Source organism: Lutra lutra, chromosome X, assembly GCF_902655055.1.
Source record: "Lutra lutra chromosome X, mLutLut1.2, whole genome shotgun sequence".
NCBI lineage: Eukaryota > Metazoa > Chordata > Mammalia > Carnivora > Mustelidae > Lutra > Lutra lutra.
In genome coordinates this window covers 44054498-44077980 of record NC_062296.1, presented here as the reverse complement: position 1 = coordinate 44077980, position 23483 = coordinate 44054498, and the positions used below count along the sequence as shown (strand labels likewise).

General features: G+C 41.3%; 1 protein-coding gene across 8 annotated transcripts in view; it reads right to left on the bottom strand.

Moving 5' to 3' along the window:
- The window catches only part of SYTL4 (synaptotagmin like 4), a 71915-nt gene that overhangs the window by 5316 nt on the left and 43116 nt on the right, over positions 1-23483 (bottom strand). For all 8 annotated transcript variants that reach the window (XM_047715872.1, XM_047715873.1, XM_047715874.1 and 5 more), the window contains 9 exons: positions 10687-10788; positions 10132-10207; positions 9684-9774; positions 9469-9572; positions 8873-8965; positions 7182-7360; positions 6787-6889; positions 5887-6048; positions 1857-1965 (listed from right to left, as the gene is read on the bottom strand). In XM_047715872.1, the coding sequence (XP_047571828.1) occupies positions 1857-1965; positions 5887-6048; positions 6787-6889; positions 7182-7360; positions 8873-8965; positions 9469-9572; positions 9684-9774; positions 10132-10207; positions 10687-10788 (1019 nt within the window). The remainder of the gene's footprint in view (positions 1-1856; positions 1966-5886; positions 6049-6786; positions 6890-7181; positions 7361-8872; positions 8966-9468; positions 9573-9683; positions 9775-10131; positions 10208-10686; positions 10789-23483) is intronic.

The following is a 23483-nucleotide window of genomic DNA, read 5'->3' as shown; positions in this document are numbered from 1 at the left end:
TGAAAGAGACAGAGAGAGATAGCACAAGCCAGGGAGGAGAGGCAGAGGGAGGAGCAGACTCCCTGCTGAGCAGGGAGCTGGATAAAGGGTTTCCTCCCAGGCCCCTGGGACCATGAACTGAGCCAAAGGCAGATGCTTAACCCACTGAGCTACCCAGGAGCGCACTCCCCCCCACACACACTTTTTAAAAGATTTTATTTATTTATTTGAGAGAGAGAGTATGTGTGAGTGAGAGAGAGCAAAAGCCAGGGAGGCGGGAGAGGCAGAGGGAGAACCCACCTCCCATTTTTAATATCTCTTCCTCTACTAGTCCTGTCGCCTCAGTCTAAACATACACTAATCTCACCTCTTCTTTTGAAAATCCTTTAAAAAGTGTCGCCTGGGTGGCTCAGTTGGTTAAGTGTCTGCCTTCGGCTTAGGTCATGATCCTGGGGTCCTGGGATCGAGCCCCACATTGGACTCTCTGCTTATCAGGGAGTCTGCTTCTCTGTCTCCCTCTGCCCCTCCCTCTCGCTTATGCCCTCCCCCCACCACCGTCTCAAATAAATAAATCTCTTAAAAGAAGAAAAAATCCTTTAAAAAGAAAATCTCCCTTTACCCCTACCTCTTTCTTTCACCATCAGTTATCCTGAAAAAAAAAAATTAAAAAAAAAATAGTCCCCACTCACTACTTCTAATTCTTTGCTTTATTCACTCAGCCTAGTTTCTGGTGAAAGCTGGCTTCTGCTTCCACTAACCCACTGAAAAGACAACCTAACGCTGATGAGCCATGTCTTCCTAGTCCTCACCGGCCTGACATCCCAGTTGTATTTCAACACTATTGACAACCTCTGCTCTTTTCTTCTGCAAGCTCTTTCTTAAAATAACCCTCTACCTCATTAGCTTTCTGTCCTCTCTTCATCCTTTAAAGTGTTGCTCTTTCCTACGGTCCCATCCTTGCTTCTCTTCTCTAGTCATCCCACACACCCTTCTTGGGGGTCTTGTTGAACCCTGTATCCTATGGATTAGACCCTGCAACAGTTTTTCCAAGAACTTTGGCTTCCCATTGCACCAGTAGGTCAAAATTCCTTACTGTTATGTTCAAAGCCCTTTTCAGTCAGGCAACTGCAGCTCCACTCCCCCATATACAAACCATAACCTCAGCACCACCAAAAAAAGGAATTCACTACCTCACACTTTACATCCAACCCCACGTTTACCATGCCTTTTTAAAAACCTTTCCTCTTGCTATCTCTTCTGGAACTGCTCTTCTCACCCCATCCTCTTCTGAAGTCCAGTTTCGTCCTTACTTCCTCTTTCGATTTCTCCCCAAATGTAACCAGAGAGAATTCATCACTCCTGTATCTGTGCTCTTTCAACATATGACTGTCATCCTCACTACACTAAGCTTCTCTAGGGAGGGCAAACATGTCTTATTCATCTACATGTCCCTAGTCACTGGCACAGCGCCCGGTGTGTTCATTTACTCTGCCTTGACCTTTAACTTCCTGTCCCTCACATTTCACCACCCCGTGCAACCACCCTTTCTCACCCCCAAAGTTTCTTTTCTAATCTGCCCTCTTAATAGCTTGCTATACCTGGACTGATACCAAGTCAGTTTAATGGCCTAAAAAAAAACAAAAACAAAAACAAAAACAAAAAACTAGTGCCAATGCTAAGATATTCCCTTCTGGTTGAAAATGATGCAGAAAAGGCTTTCTTAGTAAAGGAATCTTCCCTAGAAGATGATCCAAGGAGCATCTCAATCTTATCTCACCAACAGAACTGGCCACCAGCTGCACTATCTCACAGATGCCCTGTACGGAACACCAAGGACTAAATCCAGCAAACATCCCCACCCCCCCAAAAAAACTCACTCTTTTTCCGGTCACCTCCAACAGGGAGTTTGGAGGCTGGGATGTATTTCAATGAAACCACCAACTCGCCTTTGTGTGATGGCAAGCAAGTCAGGGACTCAGCACTGATCTGAAACACAGGGAAACCCGACAGGTCAAGCGGGGCTTCTCAGGAGTTGTTGGGACCTCTTGCTGAGGAGACTCGAAAATTGACCCCTAGAACAGCTTCATGACATGAGAGAATCCTCCTTATGGATACAATCCAGGGTACCTAGGCCATGGCAGCCACAGGATTCTAAGGCAGTTCCTTCAGAAGGAGCTGGAGAAAAAACAGTGAAGTTCTTCTGCAATGCCCACTGTTTTGCTACTTGGGGGATACACTGACTAGATTCCAAATGCCCTCAAAGGTCTTCCAGTGAAGTTGCCACACAGACTCACAGGCGACGGATACCATGATGAGGAATCTTGCTACCAACATTCTTAGTAAAAGCCAAAAAGTGGAACAACCTAAATGTTGATCAATATAGAAAAGGTTTAGTGAGTGATTTTAATGCCCACAGATGGCGTCTGGATTACAGCATGCAATCATCAAAAACAACCCAGGGAATCCATACGTGCTGACTGAGAAAGATACCCAAGCCATACTAGTAAGTCAACAAAGCAAAATGTAGAAAAAGTATCCTGCTTATATTGACATATGTTCATGTTTATACATGTGAATATGTATGTATGTAAATAATGATAATTATCACTTATATAGTACTTACTATATTATAAGTACTTGAAGTATATCATTTTGTGTCATCCTCAAGATTATACATAGGTATGACACTATAGGGACTATTAGCCCCATGTTACAGATTATGGAACAGAGAGGTTAAGTAACTTGCCCAAGGTCACACAGTTAGCAAATGGCAGAGGCAGGATTCAGATTCAGATAGACTAGTTCCAGAGTCTATGCTTTTAACCACTATACTACACTGCATAGGATAAATTTGTATCTTTTTCTCCTGACCAAAAAAAAGAAAGAAAGAAAGAAAAAGAAAAACCCTGAAGGATACACACAAACTTAACACTTGTTTATTCTCCAGAGAGGAGTGGACTGGGAAAAGGAAAGGGGGCTTTCACTTTTGCCTGTGTGTGTGTGTGTGTGTGTGTGTGTGTGTGTGTGTGTGTCTATACATATATATACACAGTCTTTTTCAAGAGAATGGTATGTATTGCTTGTATGACTTTCTAAGATAAAAAGTATTTTTTTTAAAAGAGAGTTTGCAGAGATTTGAAGGCTAGGTGGAACTCTGTTGCTAAGATTTGGGCATGCCACAATTTCTAATTTTATCTGTACATTACTTTTGATGAATGGCTGTCTCTACCACTAGAACCTAAATGGCAGGAGGACAGGAATCACCCTAGTTTTGCTCGGCCTAGTAGGCCTGACACTTAGCCAAGTACCTGGCACGTAGTAGGTGCTCCACAAATATTTACTGAATGAGTGTAAGAATGAAGGAATGAATATCTGGAATGAGCAGCAAGTGGCCTACTGTCTTTGGCTGTTGGTTCCAGAACTGCTTCACTCTATTGGCTCTCTGGGCGTGATTCTGTTCTTTACTTTTTGGTATCCAGATCATAAGCTGGTGCAGACCAGACTTGCCCTTTGACCTGCCTGTGTTCACTGGGGCTCCTCTCACCTAGGTCCTCACCATGGAGTATACCAATGCCAGGAAGGCATAAGTCCCACTGGCTTGGAAGAATGTACCATATACCCAGATGCACAGTTTAGTGTATGGGAGAGATACAAAAGAATAGGAAGGTGGATGCCAGGAAGAGAATGGGAGCTGAATGGGAGCAAATGGATTGCTGGGCGGGGTGGGGGGGATAGATCAGAGGCAATAAATGCAGTGTTTTAAGTTAAAATAGATAATTAATGCCAGAGTGGACTTTTTATTGTTTATAAATGTCTACACAACTTATTCATTTCCAGATTGTGAACTTCAGTAGACTCTTAAAACTGGGGTTTAGCCTTTGCTAGAAACTGGTGTGTTTTTTCAGTAGCATATCTATTCTAGCTCAAAATAATTGCAAAGAGCAAATACCTCCATCTTAATGCAGTTTTTTTTTCTTTTGATGTAAGACACTTTTATTGGCAGTAGTTCATAATGGTTTAGGGTGACATTTCCAGTATCATTATATCAACCATAAGCCCCTGAGAGAATGAGTCACGTGCCAGATGCTTAAGAAATTCTACGTCTCTGGGGTGCCTGGGTGGTTCAGTAAATTAAACATCTGCCCTCGGCTCAGGTCATGATCCTGGGGTCCTGGATCAAGCCTCATCAGGCCCCATGCCCATTGAGGAGTCTGCTTCTCCCTCTCCCTCTACCCCTCCCCCAGCTTGTGTTCACATGCACACTCGCTCTCTTTTTTTTCTCTCTCTCTCCTTCTCAAATAAATAAAATGTTTTTAAAAAGGAGAGAGATTCTACATTTCCAGTAATATGCTATTGATTGGTGATAACTGCTTTCCTGTCTTAGTATTTAAAGGGGCAGATTTAACATTGTTAATATTTTTTATGGAAGTAGCTATCAAAATATTGCATGACGGACTCAGCAATTCTACCACCAGAAACTTCTCCTACATCACATTCACATAAGAAGGTGAAGATATAGTACAGCATAGTTTTAGCAGCAAAAGAGCCAACAATTTATAATACAGGCACATGAAAGAACACTATACAGCAATGAAAATGAGACAGATATGTAAGTGATGGCAGAGAAAGATGTCCACGATAAATAATGGTCAAATGAAAAAATCAAGATATACCTACATGATGAGGTTCATACAAGCCTAGTTGTATAAAAAGGAAAAAATATAAATCCCTACGTGCATATTCATGCTGCTCAATATAAAATCTCTATAAAGATATCCAAGTAGTTGATAATAGTGCTTTTTTCTAGGGAATGGAATGTACTTTTCTTTTTATATACTTCTATGTCATTGCAATTTCCAACCACATGCACACAGATCCTCTTATTCTTAATTTTTAAAAATAAGCAATATATATAGACATGGTAAAAAATTCAAATGTTCTAAAAGGGCATACAGAGAAAACTAAATCGCTCTCTCACCTCAGTCTCTCTTCCCAGAGGCAGCCACTGCTACTAGTTTCCTATATTTCTTTTCAAAAATAGTCTATGCACCATGTCCTATTTTTAGCATTGAAAATGCTAGTGTATGCATCAAAAACTAACGATGCGCTATACGTTGGCTAATTGAAAATAACAATTAAAAAGGAAAACATTAGTGAAAAAAAAAGTTTACCAAGTAACCTTGCCATCAAACAGTCCAGATCATCAAGAAATCCTAACTCTGTTTTAGCAATTTCATCTTAACCGGAATGACAATAACCTACTGAATGCCCATTAGGTACCAGGCATTGCTTGGCCCTTTGTGGACAAGCCTGCAAAAGAGGAATATTATTATGATCTCCATTTTGTAGATGAATAAACTGAGAATCACAGAAGTTAAGTGATTTACCTAAGTTATTTTATAACAGGGGTGACTTACCTAGTTGGCAAATCCTGGCCTGCACTCAAATCCCAGGCACAATTTTGGACACTGCTACAATCCTGCCTGAGGTGCCATCACCAAAGTAAAATTTTTCCTGGCTTGAGTGACAAAGAGCACAATTAGGACTCCCTGAATTGTTTGCTTTACTTTCCACTTCTTTAGTGAAAAGAGGAGATTGGAAAAGAAGTGAGTAGGAGACACCCAGAAGGTTAGCTTGGAGAAGAGGTGCAAGTTAGGATGCTAGGATATGCCCAGCCTCTGGAATGTTATGAGGCAAAGCTTGACACACATATGAAAGACTTTTTAATGGAAAACCATGGCTTCATCCTTTGCCTGGCCTACAAGGAGATAACGCCTTCGACATGCAAGTGCCTCTGAGGTTACGGTCAAACTCATTTGAAGACACTACCAACAGGTAGCAGCAGAGTCCCTGCAGACTGTGCTACCTTGGATTCAACCTGTGTAAGGAGTTGTTAAAGAAGACTACCTTTCCGTGTAAAGGGAGGCAATGATCCAGTTTCTTGTCAAGCTTCCAGGAATCCATCTGGACCTCTGCCTCTCCAAGGAAAGTGTTTCTGCCAAAACGACCATGATGCCAAACTGAGAACTGCAAAGTCCTCTGGGCCAGAAGAGATTCTGGGATCTCATACTGCGAAAGAAAGAAGCCCAAGATGATTAGTTCACGGTAATTCCTCAGAAAAGATTATTCCAAAATCTGAGCAACCACATCCAAATTCCATAATCCTGAATGCCAAATTACTGTAGTCCCTAAGTGCTTTGAGTTTCCTCAGTCAAAGCCTTCACTTACCCCCCATTTCACAAAAATCTTCCACATCCTATGGTAGGACCTGGAAACTTAATTTTTCCTTGACTGGGTGCAAGAACAATGGAATCTTCAAAACAGACTGCCACAGAAACTCCTGATCCCAATTGACTTTTTAAAAGGAGATTTGTGGCGGCAGCTGGGTGGCTCAGTCATTTAAACATCTGCCTTCAGCTCAGGTCATGATCCCAGGGTCCTGGGATCAAACCCCTGCATCCAGGCCTCCCTGCTCAGCAGAGAGCCTGCATCTCTCTCTACCCCCTCCCCCCACTCATGAGCTCTCTCTCTCTCTTTCTTTCTCAAATAAATAAAATCTTTAAAAAAATAAAATAAAATGAGATTTGTGGTCACATGACTCCAATTTCACAACAATGCAAAAAAGTTAGAACACTTTTGTTCTCTTCTCTGAGGGGTTAGTATGTGAACAGATGCCCATGGCCTATCTTCAGACACACACGTGGCCACAGAAAACCGTATCACCCAGGCTTGCCCTGCAGCAGAGGAATCACTATGGCTCAGCACACGAGACAGAACATGTTCTACTCTCGGGATCTAGATACGTACTCTGAGGGTCTCATCATATAGTGGATTGATGGTGTCCCTCTTGATGCTGGTTTTTCTTTTTCCTTGGTGGGACTTGTCAGGCAGAAGATAAGTCTTCACATATCTAGAAATCAAGGAGAGTATGGAGTCATTTGTTGTTTTTTCTCAAGCCCGTTCTTCTCTGCTCTCCATATACAGGTGCCATCATGAAATGAAAATGCCACAGCAAGCCCTCTTAGACATGTCCTTCTAGCATGTTCCCAGTCCTTGTCCCTTTCCCACATCTCCATATGCCACTCTCAAATACACCTCCTCGTCTGCCCAGGAAGTGATAACCTCAGTTCAAGAGTGCCCACACAGATGCCAGGGTCCAAGCTCTTGTCTCAGAGAATCAGTCAGGTTCCAGAAGCACTCACGGGTTAGAGCGCTTCTTAGCTTCATCCGCATAGGCCAGCTGGTGGCACTCCTTCACATGGATGACCAGAGTCTGTGTTTGCTGCTCATACTTCAGGGAAAAGGCAATCTTGCCCGTCACAAAGATGTTGCCAAAGTCGCCAGCTTCACTATAGATGCTCGTCATGCTGCCAATTGTACTCTGCAGATAAAGTGCCCACAGACGTCTGGCAAATAATCGCCCTTCCCACATTGCTCACATCTTCCCTTACAACAAAGCCATAGTCACTGAACAAAACAAAATCTTCAGAAGCCCCAGAGGATGAGACAGTGCATAGCACGTTTGCAACTGCTAAGCTTAATAATCAGTTCATGGCTCACCTGAGCTCTTAGCTTCTCTTCTTCCCCTCTTTTTACAAATTTTATTTTTAGTTTTCACCTGTCCCAGAAGGTAGACAAGGAGTACGGGTAAGATGAAACTATGCTTCTGGTCATGTTATATATGCTAACACATTGACTAGCAGGGGCCAGTTACTAATTAAAACAAAGTACCTTAATTATCTGTGGGTTTCTTTTTTATTTAAATTTTGGTGAACATACAATGCAATATTGGTTTCTGGAGTAGAATTCAGTGATTCATCACATACATATAATACCCAGTGCTCATCATAACAAGTGCCCTCTGTAATACCCATCAACCATCTAGCCCATCCACCACCCACCTCCCTCCACTGACTCTCAGTTTGTTCTCTATCCTTTAGAGTCCCTTATGGCTTGTTTCCCCCTCTCCTTTTTTTTCCTTTTCCCTCTTGCCATATGTTCACCTGTCTTGTTTCTTAAATTCCACATCTAAGTGAGATCTATGGTATTTGTCTTTCCGTGAGCTACTTAATTTCACTCAGCATAATACACTCTAGCTCCATCCATGTTGTCGCAAATGGCAAAATTTCATTTTTTGATGGCTGAGTAATATTCCATTGTGTGTGTGTGTTTCTCTGTGTGCCTGTGTCTGTGGGTTTCTTTTACCTGCCTTAACCCTATTAAGACCTACAGAAAAAAGTGATTATGTCAGATTTGGGGGGGGGGAATCCTACCAGAGGTGAAAAGACTTCTTCCTCTCAGGTAGGAATCAGCTCTGTAAGCCTGCCATTCTATTCCTGTGTGGGAGTAGGAACAAACCCCAATCACCTTAGTTTCTGACTCTCTGTCCCCTAAACACCAATCTTCATAGTTCTGACAGAACTAGGCCCTAATTCTTAAATGTGCCTTTAACTTCATGATTCTGATTGATATTGCTGCTCTTCAATCATACCGTGATGCCAATTAACCCTGCCAGGGCCCCTCTCATGACAATGCTCATAAATGTGAGATTTGGAGTAGACTCTGATGAAAAAATATTACCTTGCTCACTTCAGTCCTCTTATCTTTTTAGGGAAGTCATGGTTTACTGTTCACAAAGCTGTGATCAAGAACATCTCTAGCCCAAATTGCCTAATTACCTGACTATTTCCAGGGCAGAGGCCGAGGAAAGTCACCTAGCTGTGCCCTACGCAACTACGGTCTAAACTGAGGATATGAACAGACAAATGCATCTCACTCACCTGGAAAGAGAGACTAGGATGATTTCCCCAGGTCCTGACTCTGTTCTAGAGAGATACTTCTTTCATTCCTGGTACCCCAACATGTCTGTAGCCACAGAACTAATAGAACTTACCATGGAGGAACCACTTCGCATGCTGCTTCTGGCTAGCTTCTGGCGATGCAGCTTCACCAGATGGTCAATGTCTTCTTCTTCCTCTTCCTCTTCCTGGAACAGTAAATATAGATTCAGAGTTAATAAAGTCAGAAAAAGTTCAAAGACTAATAAACTTCCTTGAGTGGGAGCCATAATTATTGCTCTTCTCTGAGGTGTCATGTGCACATGCATGCACATTATCCTTATTTTAGGTCTCCCATTTCAGGCTTCAAAACTATATTCCCACCATCTTTCTCCAATCTCAAAAGAACAAGATAAGAATATCTCTTTCGCATTCGACTGCCCCAATCCAAACATCCCTTTACGTTTTTATCAAAATAAGTAATTGAGCTCCCAACTATATATCAAGCAACGTATTAGAGGATAAAGAGACAGTGAGGACAATCTTTTTCTTTAAGGAATTCAGCAACCAGATTTACTTTAGGCATTTGGAGGAATCAAGATTCATGTTGCCTTTTCCTAAAGAATTAAACAGGTTGATTAAGAGTATCGAGTACTAAGGTCAACTCTAGATTTATACAATTTCATATAGTGACCAATACAAGGGTACTTACCATATCTACACTGAGGCCTGGGACAGATTTGCTTCTGTCTCCCAAGGAGCCATTTTCATGTCCCACATCTTCCGGGCGAAGATCAATCACAGATTTAGTATATTCTGAATGGAAGACCAAAAACCCAAATCATAAGAGACCTACTCTTTTCCATACCAAGAACACATCCAGGGTACATAGGACTTCAATCTCAAAGGCCATAAAGGGAAACCTACCTGAAGGCCTGAGGATTTTTCTGGTGTTCTTCTTAAATATCATTTCACCCTCATCAATAGATACCATGTTTTGAGCCCCAGGCTGAGTTTCCTAGGAAAGAATAAGGGCAAGGAAATGGAAAAGGATTGTAGGGTAGGTGGAAGAATGGAGAAAGGGAAAAGAGCCTTAAGAAGAACAAGGCTCAGATTTTTGTTAAACTATACGAAGTTAAAGGAAAGATTAATTTAACCTTAGGAATTTAATTTAATCCTAGGAAGTAATACGAAACATATTTTCTCATGTTTTAACCAAAACCTTAAGTGCTCCCAAGTGAATCTGAACTGAAATTTGTTTCGTTGAATTCTTGATGTAAACTGCTCCTGAGAAGGGAGAAAGAAAGCGAGAAGAGAGAGAGAGAGAGAATGAGAGAGAGAAACTGATCCCAACTGACCAGTAACTAAAGCTTACCTTTTCCACTTGAGATGCAGGGGCAGACATCTTCTTCCACTCCGGAAAGAGGCCAGATTTATCCAGAGAGTCTCTCCTGGAGGTAGATATAGAAGTTATAACAAAATCACTTCCTTACCTTCCCTGTCTATGGAAGCTCTATGGAAGGAGATCCACTGGCTTGGGGTCACTGTAGTAACCAAATCCGGAAGGTAATACTCCACATCCGATTTGTCTTGAAGGAATGCAGACAATCAGATAAGCAACTTTGCACAAACACACTCACTCCCCTATTCCTAAGGGACATCAGGGGCAGTTGCTACTGGTCCAAGAAGACTCCTTCAAGATGCAGCAGCCTGTGGAAATTAGTGTGCCCTAGAAGGCTGTGCTCAGAGCCAACAGCGGATGTACTACTGACAAGACTTGTGGTGAGGTCAGAGAAAATACTTCATTTGATCTGCTGAGGACAGAAGTCAGCCACAGTGAAGCTACATTACAGGAGCCCTGCATCCTGAACCAGACAACAAAATGGAGACTTGGGATAAGTGAAGGTACAGGGACTCATAGGGGTTTCACCTTGTCAGGCTATCCGAGTCAGCTGTGTAGCTATCCAGACTTTCACTCTCGGCCTCCAGCGCACTCCTTATGCTTTTCGGCTTAGGCACTTCAAACAGCACACTAGAATAAAAACCAAGAACCGATAAGTAGAGGAAATGGACTCTCCTGCTGGGAGTCGGGCTTCCTTCCAGCCCATTCACACTGCCTGAGTGATCTTTCTAAGATAAATATCTGAGTATACTTAGAAAACTGTTCGGCAGTTCCTCCTTGCTGTTGGGATTGAGTTTAAACTCCTCACCATGGCAAGACAACCCTTAGGGTTTTGCCCCCTGCTCATTTCTCCAGACCCATCTCCACCCTCCTTGTACTTTACATTTCCAGAATGATTAAGCTCTTTTGGTTCCGTGAATATGCCAAAGTTCTCCCTTTTACTCTTTTCTCTGCCTGGGGTGTTCTTTTCACGATGACCATTTTCCTATCCTGGCTAAATCAACTCCTTCTTTAGGTCTCTCCTTCTATGTTAATTCCTCTAGATGTCTCTACGTCCCCACTGCAAGTCTGGAATAGTAACCTTCCTATATGCTCCAAAAGGGCCCTGATTTCTTAGTAGCAGTCATCACATATGTAATTATCTATGTTTTTAAAACAAATTATTTAATTTACCCAATAACTGAAACAAATGACTTATTTACTGTTTTTCTCCTCCAATAGACTAAGTTCTCTGAGATCAGTAACCACATATCTTGTTCACTGCTGTGTTCCCAATGCCTACAAGAAAAACCACCTTACAGTGGGCACTCCTGTATTTGTTGACTGAATCCCCTCAGTGGGGCTTTAAGTAGACACATAAATAAGAAGTATGTTTCAAAGACCATATTCAGAAGACCAGAATTCTTTCTCAGCTTTACGGATGACCCTGGGCATTCAAAACAGCAGTCCTCATTGCTAAAGAGAAGGACACCATTCCTGGGCCTCAAGGAATTTGTGAGAGCAGTAAAAAAAAGGAAAAAAATCATTCTTCCTCAAGAATCTCAACTAATTTCACTTGGCTGCCAGGACACAACACTCTCCTGGTCCTCTGACCTTGCTGCAGTCCCCTTCTCAGGTTCATTTGCTGGTCCTTCTGCTCCTAAACCTCCGATTTTCAGATTGTGTTCAGGGCTATTCCTTAGGCTGCTTCTTGTCACTATCTAGAATTATCCCTAAATGATCTCATCTAGTTTCATGGCTTTAAATATCCCTTATAAACCAATAACTCCTAAATTTATCTCATTCAAACACCAGGCTTGGATTTCTAGCAGCCTACTTAACATTCCTACTTGGATGTTTCAGACACAGCAAATGTAAGACTAAGGCCCTAATCCTCCCCGAACCTGTTCTTCCATCAATTTCATCGAATTACAACTTCCTCCTTTCATTTTTCTTGTTCAAAAATCTTAACAGTTTCCCTTAACTCCCCTCATTATCTCACAGTGCAAACCCAATCTATTCGCAAATACCGTCGGCTCTGTCTTCAATTAAGTCTAGAATCTGACCAGTTCTTAGCCCCTCCACTGCCATTACTTTGGTCCAAACCACAATCATGTAGCTACTGGTCCTGATATGGTCACAACAGCCTCCTGACTGAACTCCCTACTTTTACCCTGTCCCTACACAATCTATCCTCAATAGGATAGTCAAAATAGAAATCCAGGGGCTTTTAAAATATAAATCCGGGGGCTCTTCAAGGAGCCTGCTTCTCCCTCTGCCTGCAACTCCCCCCTGCCTGTGTTCTCTCTCTGACAAAAATAATAATAATAATAAATAAAATCTTTAAAGTAAATAAATTTTTAAAATAAAATATAATTCCAGAATAGAATTACCATATGACCCAGCAATTCCGCTTCTAGATATATACCCAAGAGAACTAAAAACATGTGTACACACAAAAACTTGTACATGAATGTTTAGACCAGCATTATTCACAATAGCCAACAGGCAGAAACAGTCTAAATGTCTACCAATGGACGAATGGATAAACAAAATGTGGTATATCCATATAATGAGATATTCCTGTCAATAAAAAGAAATAAAGTTATGATCCACACCACAACATGGATGAAACTTGAAAACATTACATGAGGTGAAAAAAGCAAGACATATTTTATATGACTCCATTTATATGAAGTACCTAGAGTAGGCACACCTGCAGAGAGAAAAGAGACTGGGGACTGGAGGAAATGGGGAGCATCTGCTTAATGGGTACAGGGTTTCTTTCTATAGTGATAAAAATGTTCTGAAGTTAAACCATGGCGATGGTTGCACCACATTCTGAAAGTACTAAAAGCCACTGAGTGGTGTGCCTTAAAATTGCAAAAATGACGAATGGTACATTATGTGATTTTTACCTCAATTTAAAAATAGAAAAAACATATATATCTTGTCACTCAGAGTGAAAGACAGAGTCCTTACGAGTGCCAAAAAAGTCCTACATGATCTGCTTCTCAGCCTTTTTCATCCCCCCAGATGCTTCCCATCTGCTTCTCATCCTTGCTGTCCTCATCTCCTGCCACTCACCACCTTGCTCACTTGGTTCCAGATTACACAAACACGCCAAATACAAACTCACCTTAGGCTCTTTATATTTTCTGCTTTCTCTGCCCACAATGCTTTTCCCCCAGGTGGGTTTGCTCCCTCATTTGCTGCATGTCTTTGCTCAGATATCACCATACTATTAAGACTTTTCCCTAAGTAAAACAGCATGGGTACACAACATGTTTTCCTGGCACTCCCTATTCCTTTAGCCCACTTCATTTTCTCCATAGCACTTGTCAACATCTGATTTGATATATTCATTTGAATATTGTCTGTGTCTCCCCATCCCAAAATCTAAGCTTCTCAAGCAAGGGACTTTCTTGTATTTACCAGTGTATCCCATGGCCTAAAACAGTGCCTGGCAAATAGCAGGCATTTATAGACGTTTGTTTAAAAAAATGAGTGAACTATGGGGCGCCTGGGTGGCTCAGTGGGTTAAGCCACTGCCTTCAGCTCGGGTCATGATCTCAGGGTCCTGGGATTGAGCCCCGCATTGGGCTCTCTGCTCAGCAGGGAGCCTGCTTCCCCCACCCCGCTTGCCTCTCTGCCTACTTGTGATTTCTCTGTCAAATAAATAAATAAAACCTTAAAAAAAATAAAAATTAAAAATGCATGAACTAATACACGAACAAAGAACAAAGTACCCAGAAAAAAAAAAGAACAAAATAACCAGAATCTATAATGTCTTAGGCAGCAAAGAATAAACTTTCCAAGTTATCACATGATGTTTGCAATAGCTTTATGAAAACAGACAGCCCGGGTTGAAATCCTAGGGCCTGCAAGAGGTAAAACGGTGGTCATTTCTTGAGAAATATTTTAGCTTTATAGTCCAAGGTACAGCAGGGAAGTTGATTTCACTTTTACTTTAGAATTGTTCTTTTTCTCCCCCCTTTGCTCCAATGAAAAAAGAACTCAATGCAGAACCCTTCCTCCAGAGAGGCAGTTTAACAATAGCTCATGGAGTGTGTTTGCTGCTTGTATTTTTTTCCTAAAGATGAATATGTACTAATCCAGAGCTGACACAAATAACCCTAGGGCAAAAAGGCAATTATTGACATCTGTGCAGTAAAAAATAGACTAAGAGATGTGAGTTCTGGGCTCTAACTATCTGTATGATCACAGGTAAATCACTTATCTGGCTTTCTTTTCTGTAAAAGGAAGAGGGCTGAATTTGATTACCTCTGAGTCTCCATAATTTTATGGCAAAGGTCATTTATGGCCACTTAATCTGCTTCCATGTTTAGGATAAATAAGTCTTCTGGGCCCAATGAGACAAGAGGTCATACATAGCCAGAAGCAGCGGATTTCAGAAATTACATTCTGACCGATGATGTCAGATGTGTTAATCGGATTCAGGAAATAAAAGCTGTTTTTTAGCCTTATCCAAAAGGAAAAAGGGGGTCTTGTCACCTAGGACAGATGAGTCACCCACCCAAAGCTGTGTGGATAAACTCGCAGTACATACACACAATGAAACACCATAAAGATAGCAAAAAGAATGAGAGAGAACCTTGGTGTGGACATGGAAAGATGTGGATGTTAGATTTTTCAACAATTGTTCCTTTTACACCTTGAGTTATAACTGACATAAGTAAACTGCAAGCACTTAAGTGTGCAATTTGGTGAGTTTTAACATATACATATACTTGTGAAACCATCACAGCAATTAAGTGAGTGAATTCATCTATCACTCTCAAAGGTTTCCTCTTGCTCCTTCATATCCTTTCCCCTCTCCCTGCCTCTGTCCCCAGACAGAAAGTGCTGATCTGCATTCTGTCATTAAAATGTGGGTTGAGTTTTCTGAAATTTTATATAAATAGAATCATATAGCATGTCCTCTCTTTTGTTTGGCTTCTTTCACTCAGCATGATTATTTTGAGGTTCACCCATGTTATTGTTTGACCCAACAGTTTATTCCTTTCCATTGCTGAGTAGTATTCCACTGTATAAACCAACCACAATTTATCCCTTCACCTGTTAATAGACATTTAAGTTGTTTCCAGATTTTGGCTATTGCAAACAAAGCTGCCAGGAACATTCACATACAAGTCTTCACATGGACATACACTTTCGCTTCTCTTGAGTAAATACCGAGGAATGGAACAGCTGAATCGCAAAGTAACACATTTATTTTTTTAAATTAAAAAAAAATTTTTAATAAACATATAATGTATTATTAGCCCCAGGGGTACAGGTCTGTGAATCGCCAGGTTTACACACTTCACAGCACTCACCATAGCACATACCCTCCCCCATGTCAATAACCCCACCACCCTCTCCCTAGCCCCCTTCCCCAGGCAATCCTCAGTTTGCTTTGGGAGATTAAGAGTCTCTTATGGTTTGTCTCCCTCCCGATCCCATCTTGTTTCATTTATTCTTTCCCTACCCCCCAAACCTCCCACATTGCATCTCCACTTCCTCATATCAGGGAGATCATGTGATAGTTGTCTTTCTCTGATTGACTTATTTCACTAAGCATAATACCCTCTAGTTCCATCCAGGTCATTGCAAATGGCAAGATTTCATTTCTTTTGATGGCTGCATAGTATTCCATTGTATATACACATACCGCTTCTTCTCTATCCATTCATCTGTTGATGGACATCTAGGTTCTTTCCATAGTTTGGCTATTGTGGACAGTGTTGCTATAAACATTCGGGAGCACGTGCCCCTTCGGATCACTATGTTTGTATCTTTAGGGTAAATACCCAGTAGTGCGATTGCTGGGTCGTAGGGTAGCTCTATTTTCAACTTTTTGAGAAATATCCATGCTGTTTTCCAGAGTGGTTGCACCAGCTTGCATTCCCACCAACAGTGTAGGAGGGTTCCCCTTTCTTCACATCCTCGCCAGCATCTGTCATTTCCTGACTTGTTAATTTTAGCCATTCTGACTGGCGTGAGGTGGTAACTCATTGTGGTTTTGATTTGTATTTCCCTGATGCCGAGTGATGTGGAGCACTTTTTCATGTGTCTGTGGGCCAGCTGGATGTCTTCTTTGCAGAAATGTCTGTTTATGTCCTCTGCCCATTTCTTTTTTTTTAATTTTATTTTTTATAAACATATAATATATTTTTATCCCCAGAGGTACAGGTCTGTGAATCACCAGGTTTACACACTTCACAGCACTCACCATAGCACATACCCTCCCCAGTGTCCATAATCCCACCCCCCTCCCAACCCCCCTCCCCCCATCAACCCTCAGTTTGTTTTGTGAGATTAAGAGTCACTTATGGTTTGTCTCCCTCCCAATCCCATCTTGTTTCATTTATTCTTCTCCTACCCCCTTAACCCCACATGTTGCATCTCCTCTCCCTCATATCAGGGAGATCATATGATAGTTGTCTTTCTCCGATTGACTTATTTCGCTAAGCATGATACCCTCTAGTTCCATCCACGTTGTCGCAAATGGCAAGATTTCATTTCTTTTGATGGCTGCATAGTATTCCATTGTGTATATATACCACATCTTCTTTATCCATTCGTCTGTTGATGGACATCTAGGTTCTTTCCATAGTTTGGCTATTGTAGACGTTGCTGCTATAAACATTCCGGTGCATGTGTCCCTTCGGATCACTACGTTTGTATCTTTAGCGTAAATACCCAGCAGTGCAATTGCTGGGTCATAGGGTAGTTCTATTTTCAACATTTTGAGGAACCTCCATGCTGTTTTCCAGAGTGGTTGCACCAGCTTGCATTCCCACCAACAGTGTAGGAGGGCTCCCCTTTCTCCACATCCTCGCCAGCATCTGTCATTTCCTGACTTGTTAATTTTAGCCATTCTGACTGGTGTGAGGTGATATCTCATTGTGGTTTTGATTGTATTTCCCTGATGCCGAGTGATGTGGAGCACTTTTTCATGTGTCTGTCGGCCATGTGGATGTCTTCTTTGCAGAAATGTCTGTTCATGTCCTCTGCCCATTTCTTGATTGGATTATTTGTTCTTTGGGTGTTGAGTTTGCTAAGTTCTTTATAGATTTTGGACACTAGCCCTTTATCTGATATGTCATTTACAAATATCTTCTCCCATTCTGTCAGTTGTCTTTTGGTTTTGTTAACTGTTTCCTTTGCTGTGCAAAAGCTTTTGATCTTGATAAAATCCCAATAGTTCATTTTTGCCCTTGCTTCCCTTGCTTTTGGTGATGTTCCTAGGAAGATGTTGCTGCGGCTGAGGTCGAAGAGGTTGTTGCCTGTGTTCTCCTCAAGGATTTTGATGGATTCCTTTCTCACATTGAGATCCTTCATCCATTTTGAGTCTATTTTCATGTGTGGTATAAGGAAAAGATCCAATTTCATTTTTCTGCATGTGGCTGTCCAATTTTCCCAACACCATTTGTTGAAGAGGCTGTCTTTGTTCCATTGGACATTCTTTCCTGCTTTGTCGAAGATTAGTTGACCATAGAGTTGAGGGTCTATTCCTGGGCTCTCTATTCTGTTCCATTGATCTATGTGTCTGTTTTTGCGCCAGTACCATGCTGTCTTGATGATGACAGCTTTGTAATAGAGCTTGAAGTCCGGAATTGTGATGCCACCAACTTTGGCTTTCTTTTTCAATATTCCTTTGGCTATTCGAGGTCTTTTCTGGTTCCATATAAATTTTAGGATTATTTGTTCCGTTTCTTTGAAAAAAATGGATGGTACTTTGATAGGAATTGCATTAAATGTGTAGATTGCTTTAGATAGCATAGACATTTTCACAATATTTATTCTTCCAATCCAGGAGCATGGAACATTTTTCCATTTCTTTGTGTCTTCCTCAATTTCTTTCATGAGTACTTTATAGTTTTCTGTGTATAGATTCTTAGTCTCTTTGGTTATGTTTATTCCTAGGTATCTTATAGTTTTGGGTGCAATTGTAAATGGGATGGACTCCTTAATTTCTCTTTCTTCTGTCTTGTTGTTGGTGTAGAGAAATGCAACTGATTTCTGTGCATTGATTTTATATCCTGACACTTTACTGAATTCCTGTACAAGTTCTAGCAGTTTTGGAGTGGAGTCTTTTGGGTTTTCCACATAGAGTATCATATCATCTCTGAAGAGTGATAGTTTGACTTCTTCTTTGCCGATTTGGATGCCTTTAATTTCCTTTTGTTGTCTGATTGCTGAGGCTAGGACTTCTAGTACTATGTTGAATAGCAGTGGTGATAACGGACATCCCTGCCGTGTTCCTGACCTTAGCGGAAAAGCTTTCAGTTTTTCTCCATTGAGAATGATATTTGCGGTGGGCTTTTCATAGATGGCTTTGATAATATTGAGGTATGTGCCGTCTCTCCCTACACTTTGAAGAGTTTTGATCAGGAAGGGATGCTGTACTTTGTCCAATGCTTTTTCAGCATCTATGGAGAGTATCATATGGTTCTTGTTCTTTCTTTTATTAATGTGTTGTATCACATTGATTGATTTGCGGATGTTGAACCAGCCTTGCAGCCCTGGAATAAATCCCACTTGGTCGTGGTGAATAATCCTTTTAATGTACTGTTGAATCCTATTGGCTAGTATTTTGGCGAGAATTTTTGCATCTGTGTTCATCAAGGATATTGGTCTGTAGTTCTCTCTTTTGATGGGATCCTTGTCTGGTTTTAGGATCAAGATGATGCTGGCCTCATAAAATGAGTTTGGAAGTTTTCCTTCCATTTCTATTTTTTGGAACAGTTTCAGGAGAATAGGAATTAGTTCTTCTTTAAATGTTTGGTAGAATTCCCCCGGGAAGCCATTTGGCCCTGGGCTTTGTTTCTTTGGAGATTTTTGATGACTGTTTCAATCTCCTTACTGGTTATGGGTCTGTTCAGGCTTTCTATTTCTTCCTGGTTCAGTTGTGGTAGTTTATATGTCTCTAGGAATGCATCCATTTCTTCGAGATTGTCAAATTTGTTGGCGTAGAGTTGCTCATAGTATGTTCTTATAATTGTCTGTATTTCTTTGGTGTTTGTTGTGATCTCTCCTCTTTCATTCATGATTTTATTTATTTGGTTCCTCTCTCTTTTCTTTTTGATAAGTCTGGCCAGGGGTTTATCAATCTTATTAATTCTTTCAAAGAACCAGCGCCTAGTTTCGTTGATTTGTTCTATTGTTTTTTTGGTTTCTATTTCATTGATTTTTGCTCTGATCTTTATGATTTCTCTTCTCCTGCTGGGTTTAGGGTTTCTTTCTTGTTCTTTCTCCAGCTCCTTTAGGTGTAGGGTTAGGTTGTCTACCTGAGACCTTTCTTGTTTCTTGAGAAAGGCTTGTACCGCTATATATTTTCCTCTCAGGACTGCCTTTGTTGTGTCCCACAGATTTTGAACCATTGTGTTTTCATTATCATTTGTTTCCATAAATTTTTTCAATTCTTCTTTAATTTCCTGGTTGACCCATTCATTCTTTAGAAGGATGCTGTTTATTCTCCATGTATTTGGGTTCTTTCCAAATTTCCTCTTGTGATTGAGTTCTAGCTTCAGAGCATTGTGGTCTGAAAATATGCAGGGAATGATTCCAATCTTTTGATAACGGTTGAGACCTGATTTAGGACCAAGGATGTGATCTATTCTGGAGAATGTTCCATGTGCACTAGAGAAGAATGTGTATTCTGTTGCTTTGGGATGAAAAGTTCTGAATATATCCTGATGTCCATCTGGTCCAGTGTTTCATTTAAGGCCTTGATTTCCTTGTTGATCTTTTGCTTGGATGATCTGTCCATTTCAGTGAGGGGAGTGTTAAAGTCCCCTCCTATTATTGTATTATTGTCGATGTGTTTCTTTGATTTTGTTATTAATTGGTTTATATAGTTGGCTGCTCCCACGTTAGGGTCATAGATATTTAAAATTGTTAGATATTCTTGTTGGATAGTTCCTTTGAGTATGATATAGTGTCCTTCCTCATCTCTTATTATAGTCTTTGGCTTAAAATCTAATTGATCTGATATAAGGATTGCCACTCCTGCTTTCTTCTGATGTCCATTAGCATGGTAAATTCTTTTCCACCCCCTCACTTTAAACCTGGAGGTGTCTTCGGGTTTAAGATGAGTTTCTTGTAGGCAACATATAGATGGGTTTCGTTTTTTTATCCATTCTGATACCCTGTGTCTTTTGATTGGGGCATTTAGCCCATTAACAATCAGGGTAAGTATTGAGAGAGATGAATTTAGTGCCATTGTATTGCCTATAAGGTGACTGTTATTGTATATTGTCTCTGTTTCTTTCTGATCTACTTCTTTTAGCGTCTCTCTTTGCTTAGAGGACCCCTTTCAATATTTCCTGTAGAGCTGGTTTGGTATTTGCAAATTCTTTCAGTTTTTGTTTGTCCTGGAAGCTTTTAATCTCTCCTTCTATTTTCAATGATAGCCTAGCTGGATATAGTATTCTTGGCTGCATATTTTTCTCGTTTAGTACTCTGAATATATCATGCCAGCTCTTTCTGGCCTGCCAGGTCTCTGTGGATAAGTCTGCTGCCAATCTAATATTTTTACCATTGTACCTTACAGACTTCTTTTCCTGGGCTGCTTTCAGGATCTTCTCTTTGTCACTAAGACTTGTCAATTTTACTATTAGGTGACGGGGTGTGGACCTATTCTTATTGATTTTGAGGGGGGTTCTCTGAACCTCCTGGATTTTGATGCTTGTTCCCTTTGCCATATTGGGGAAATTCTCTCCAATAATTCTCTCCAATATACCTTCTGCTCCCCTCTCTGTTTCCTCTTCTTCTGGAATCCCAATTATTCTAATGTCGTTTCGTCTTATGGTGTCACTTATCTCTCGAATTCTCCCCTCGTGATCCAGTAGCTGTTTGTCCCTCTTTTGCTCAGCTTCTTTATTCTCTGTCATTTGGTCTTCTATATCGCTAATTCTTTCTTCTGCCTCATTTATCCTAGCAGTGAGAGCCTCCATTTTGTTAGCACCTCATTAGTAGCTTTTTTGATTTCAACTTGGTTAGATTTTAGTTCTTTTATTTCTCCAGAAAGGGCTTTTATATCTCCCAAGAGGGTTTCTCTAATATCTTCCATGCCTTTTTCGAGCCCGGCTAGATCCTTGAGAATCGTCATTCTGAACTCTGGATCTGACATATTACCAATGTCTGTATTGATTAGGTCCCTAGCCTTTGGTACTGCCTCTTGTTCTTTTTTTTGTGGTGAATTTTTCCGCCTTGTCATTTTGTCCAGATAAGAGTATATGAAGGAGCAAGTACAATACTAAAAGGGTGGCAACAACCCCAGGAAAATATGCTTTAGCCAAATCAGAAGAGATCCCAAATCGTGAGGGGGGAGAAAGGGGATAAAAAGAGGTTCAGAAAGAAAGAAAAAAAAATTAAAAAAAGAAAACCAATAAAGAAAAAGTATAAAAAGGAAAAAAATATATATATATTAGATAAACTAGTTAAAAATGTTAAAAAAGAAAAGGGTAAAAGTTAAAAAAAATTTAGCAGAAGAAGAAAAAAAATTGAAAAAGAAAAAAAATTAAATTAACTGCAAGGCTAAAGAATCATGGGGAGAAAGCCATGAGTTCCGTGCTTTGCTTTCTCCTCCTCTGGAATTCCGCTGCTCTCCTTGGTATTGAAACTACACTCCTTGGTAGGTGAACTTGGTCCTGGCTGGGTTTCTTTTTGATCTTCTGGGGGAGGGGCCTGTTGTAGTGATTCTCAAGCGTCTTTGCCCCAGGTGGAGTTGCACCGCCCTTACCCAGGGCCGGGCTGAGTAATCCGCTCGGGTTTGCTTTCGGGAGCTTTTGTTCCCTGAGCGCTTTTCGTAGAGTTCTGGAGGGCGGGAATGAAGATGGCGGCCTCCCAGTCTCCGGCCTGGAGGAGCCGAGAGCCCGGGGCCCCACTCCTCAGTGCGCCCCCAGAGAACAGCGCCCAATGACTCCCGCCACACTGGCCTCCGGCCGCGCTCCGAGCTGACTGAGCCTGCCACCGGTTCAAGGTAACCCCGAGCTGAGAGTCACTCCTCGGCTCTGTCTCTGTAGCCGGCTTTCCCGTTCTAATACCTGTGAGCTCTGCGACTCTCAGACACCCCGATCCTTCTGTGACCCTGCGGGACCTGAGGCCACGCTGACCCCGCGCGGGCTTCACCCCGGTTAAGCCTCTGGAGCGATGTCCCTCAGCGGAACAGACTTTTATAAGTCCCGATTTTGTGCTCCGTTGCTCCGCCACTTGCCGGGAGCCGGCCCCTCCCCCCGCGGTCTATCTTCCCGTCGCTTTGGATTCACTTCTCCGCCAGTCCTACCTTTCAGAAAGTGGTTGATTTTCTGTTTCTAGAGTTGCTGTTCTTCTTCTCTTCGATCTCCCGTTGGATTTGTAGGTGTTTGCAATCTTTAGATAAGCTATCTAGCTGATCTCCCGCTACCTGAAGTAGTCTCAGCCTGCTACTTCTCTGCCATCTTGACTCCTCTCCCCTCTGCCCATTTCTTGATTGGATTATTTGTTCTTTGGGTGTTGAGTTTGATAAACTATAGATTTTGGATTCTAGCCCTTTATCTGCTTTGTCATTTGCAAATATCTTCTCCCATTCTGTCAGTTGTCTTTTGGGTTTTTTAACTGTTTCCTTTGCTGTGCAAAAGCTTTTGATCTTGATGAAGTCCCAATAGTTCATTTTTGCCCTTGCTTCCCTTGCCTTTGGCGACGTTCCTAGGAAGAAGTTACTGCAGATGAGGTCGAAGATGTTGCTGCCTGTTTTCCTCAAGGATTTTGATGGATTCCTTTCTCACATTGAGTTCCTTCATCCATTTCAAGTGTATTTTTGTGTGTGGTATAAGGAAATGGTTCGGTTTCATTTTTCTGCATGTGGCTGTCCAATTTTCCCAACACCATTTATTGAAGAGGCAAAGTAATGCAGATTTAACTAAACTACTGCCAACCTGGTTTTCAAAAGGGCTGTGCTGTTGCACATTCCCACCAGCAGCATATAAGAACTCCTGGTGGGCTCTCTGCTCAGCGGGGAGCCTGTTTCCCCCTCTCTCTTTCTGCCTGCCTCTCTGCCTACTTGTGATCTCTGTCAAATAAATAAATAAAATCTTTTAAAAAAAAAAGAAAGAATTCCAGTTGCTCTACGCATCCTCACCAACAATTGGTACGGTCTGCTTTTAAATTTTAGCCAGTCTAACGGGTATATGGTAATATCTTATTATGATTTTAACTTGTACTTCCCTAATAACTAAAGATGTTGAGCATCTTTTTATGTGCTTATTTGACATCTGTATATTGCCTTTAGCAAAATGTCTGTTCAGATATTTTGCCAATTTTCTAGAGGATTATCTATATTATTGAGTCTTTAAAAT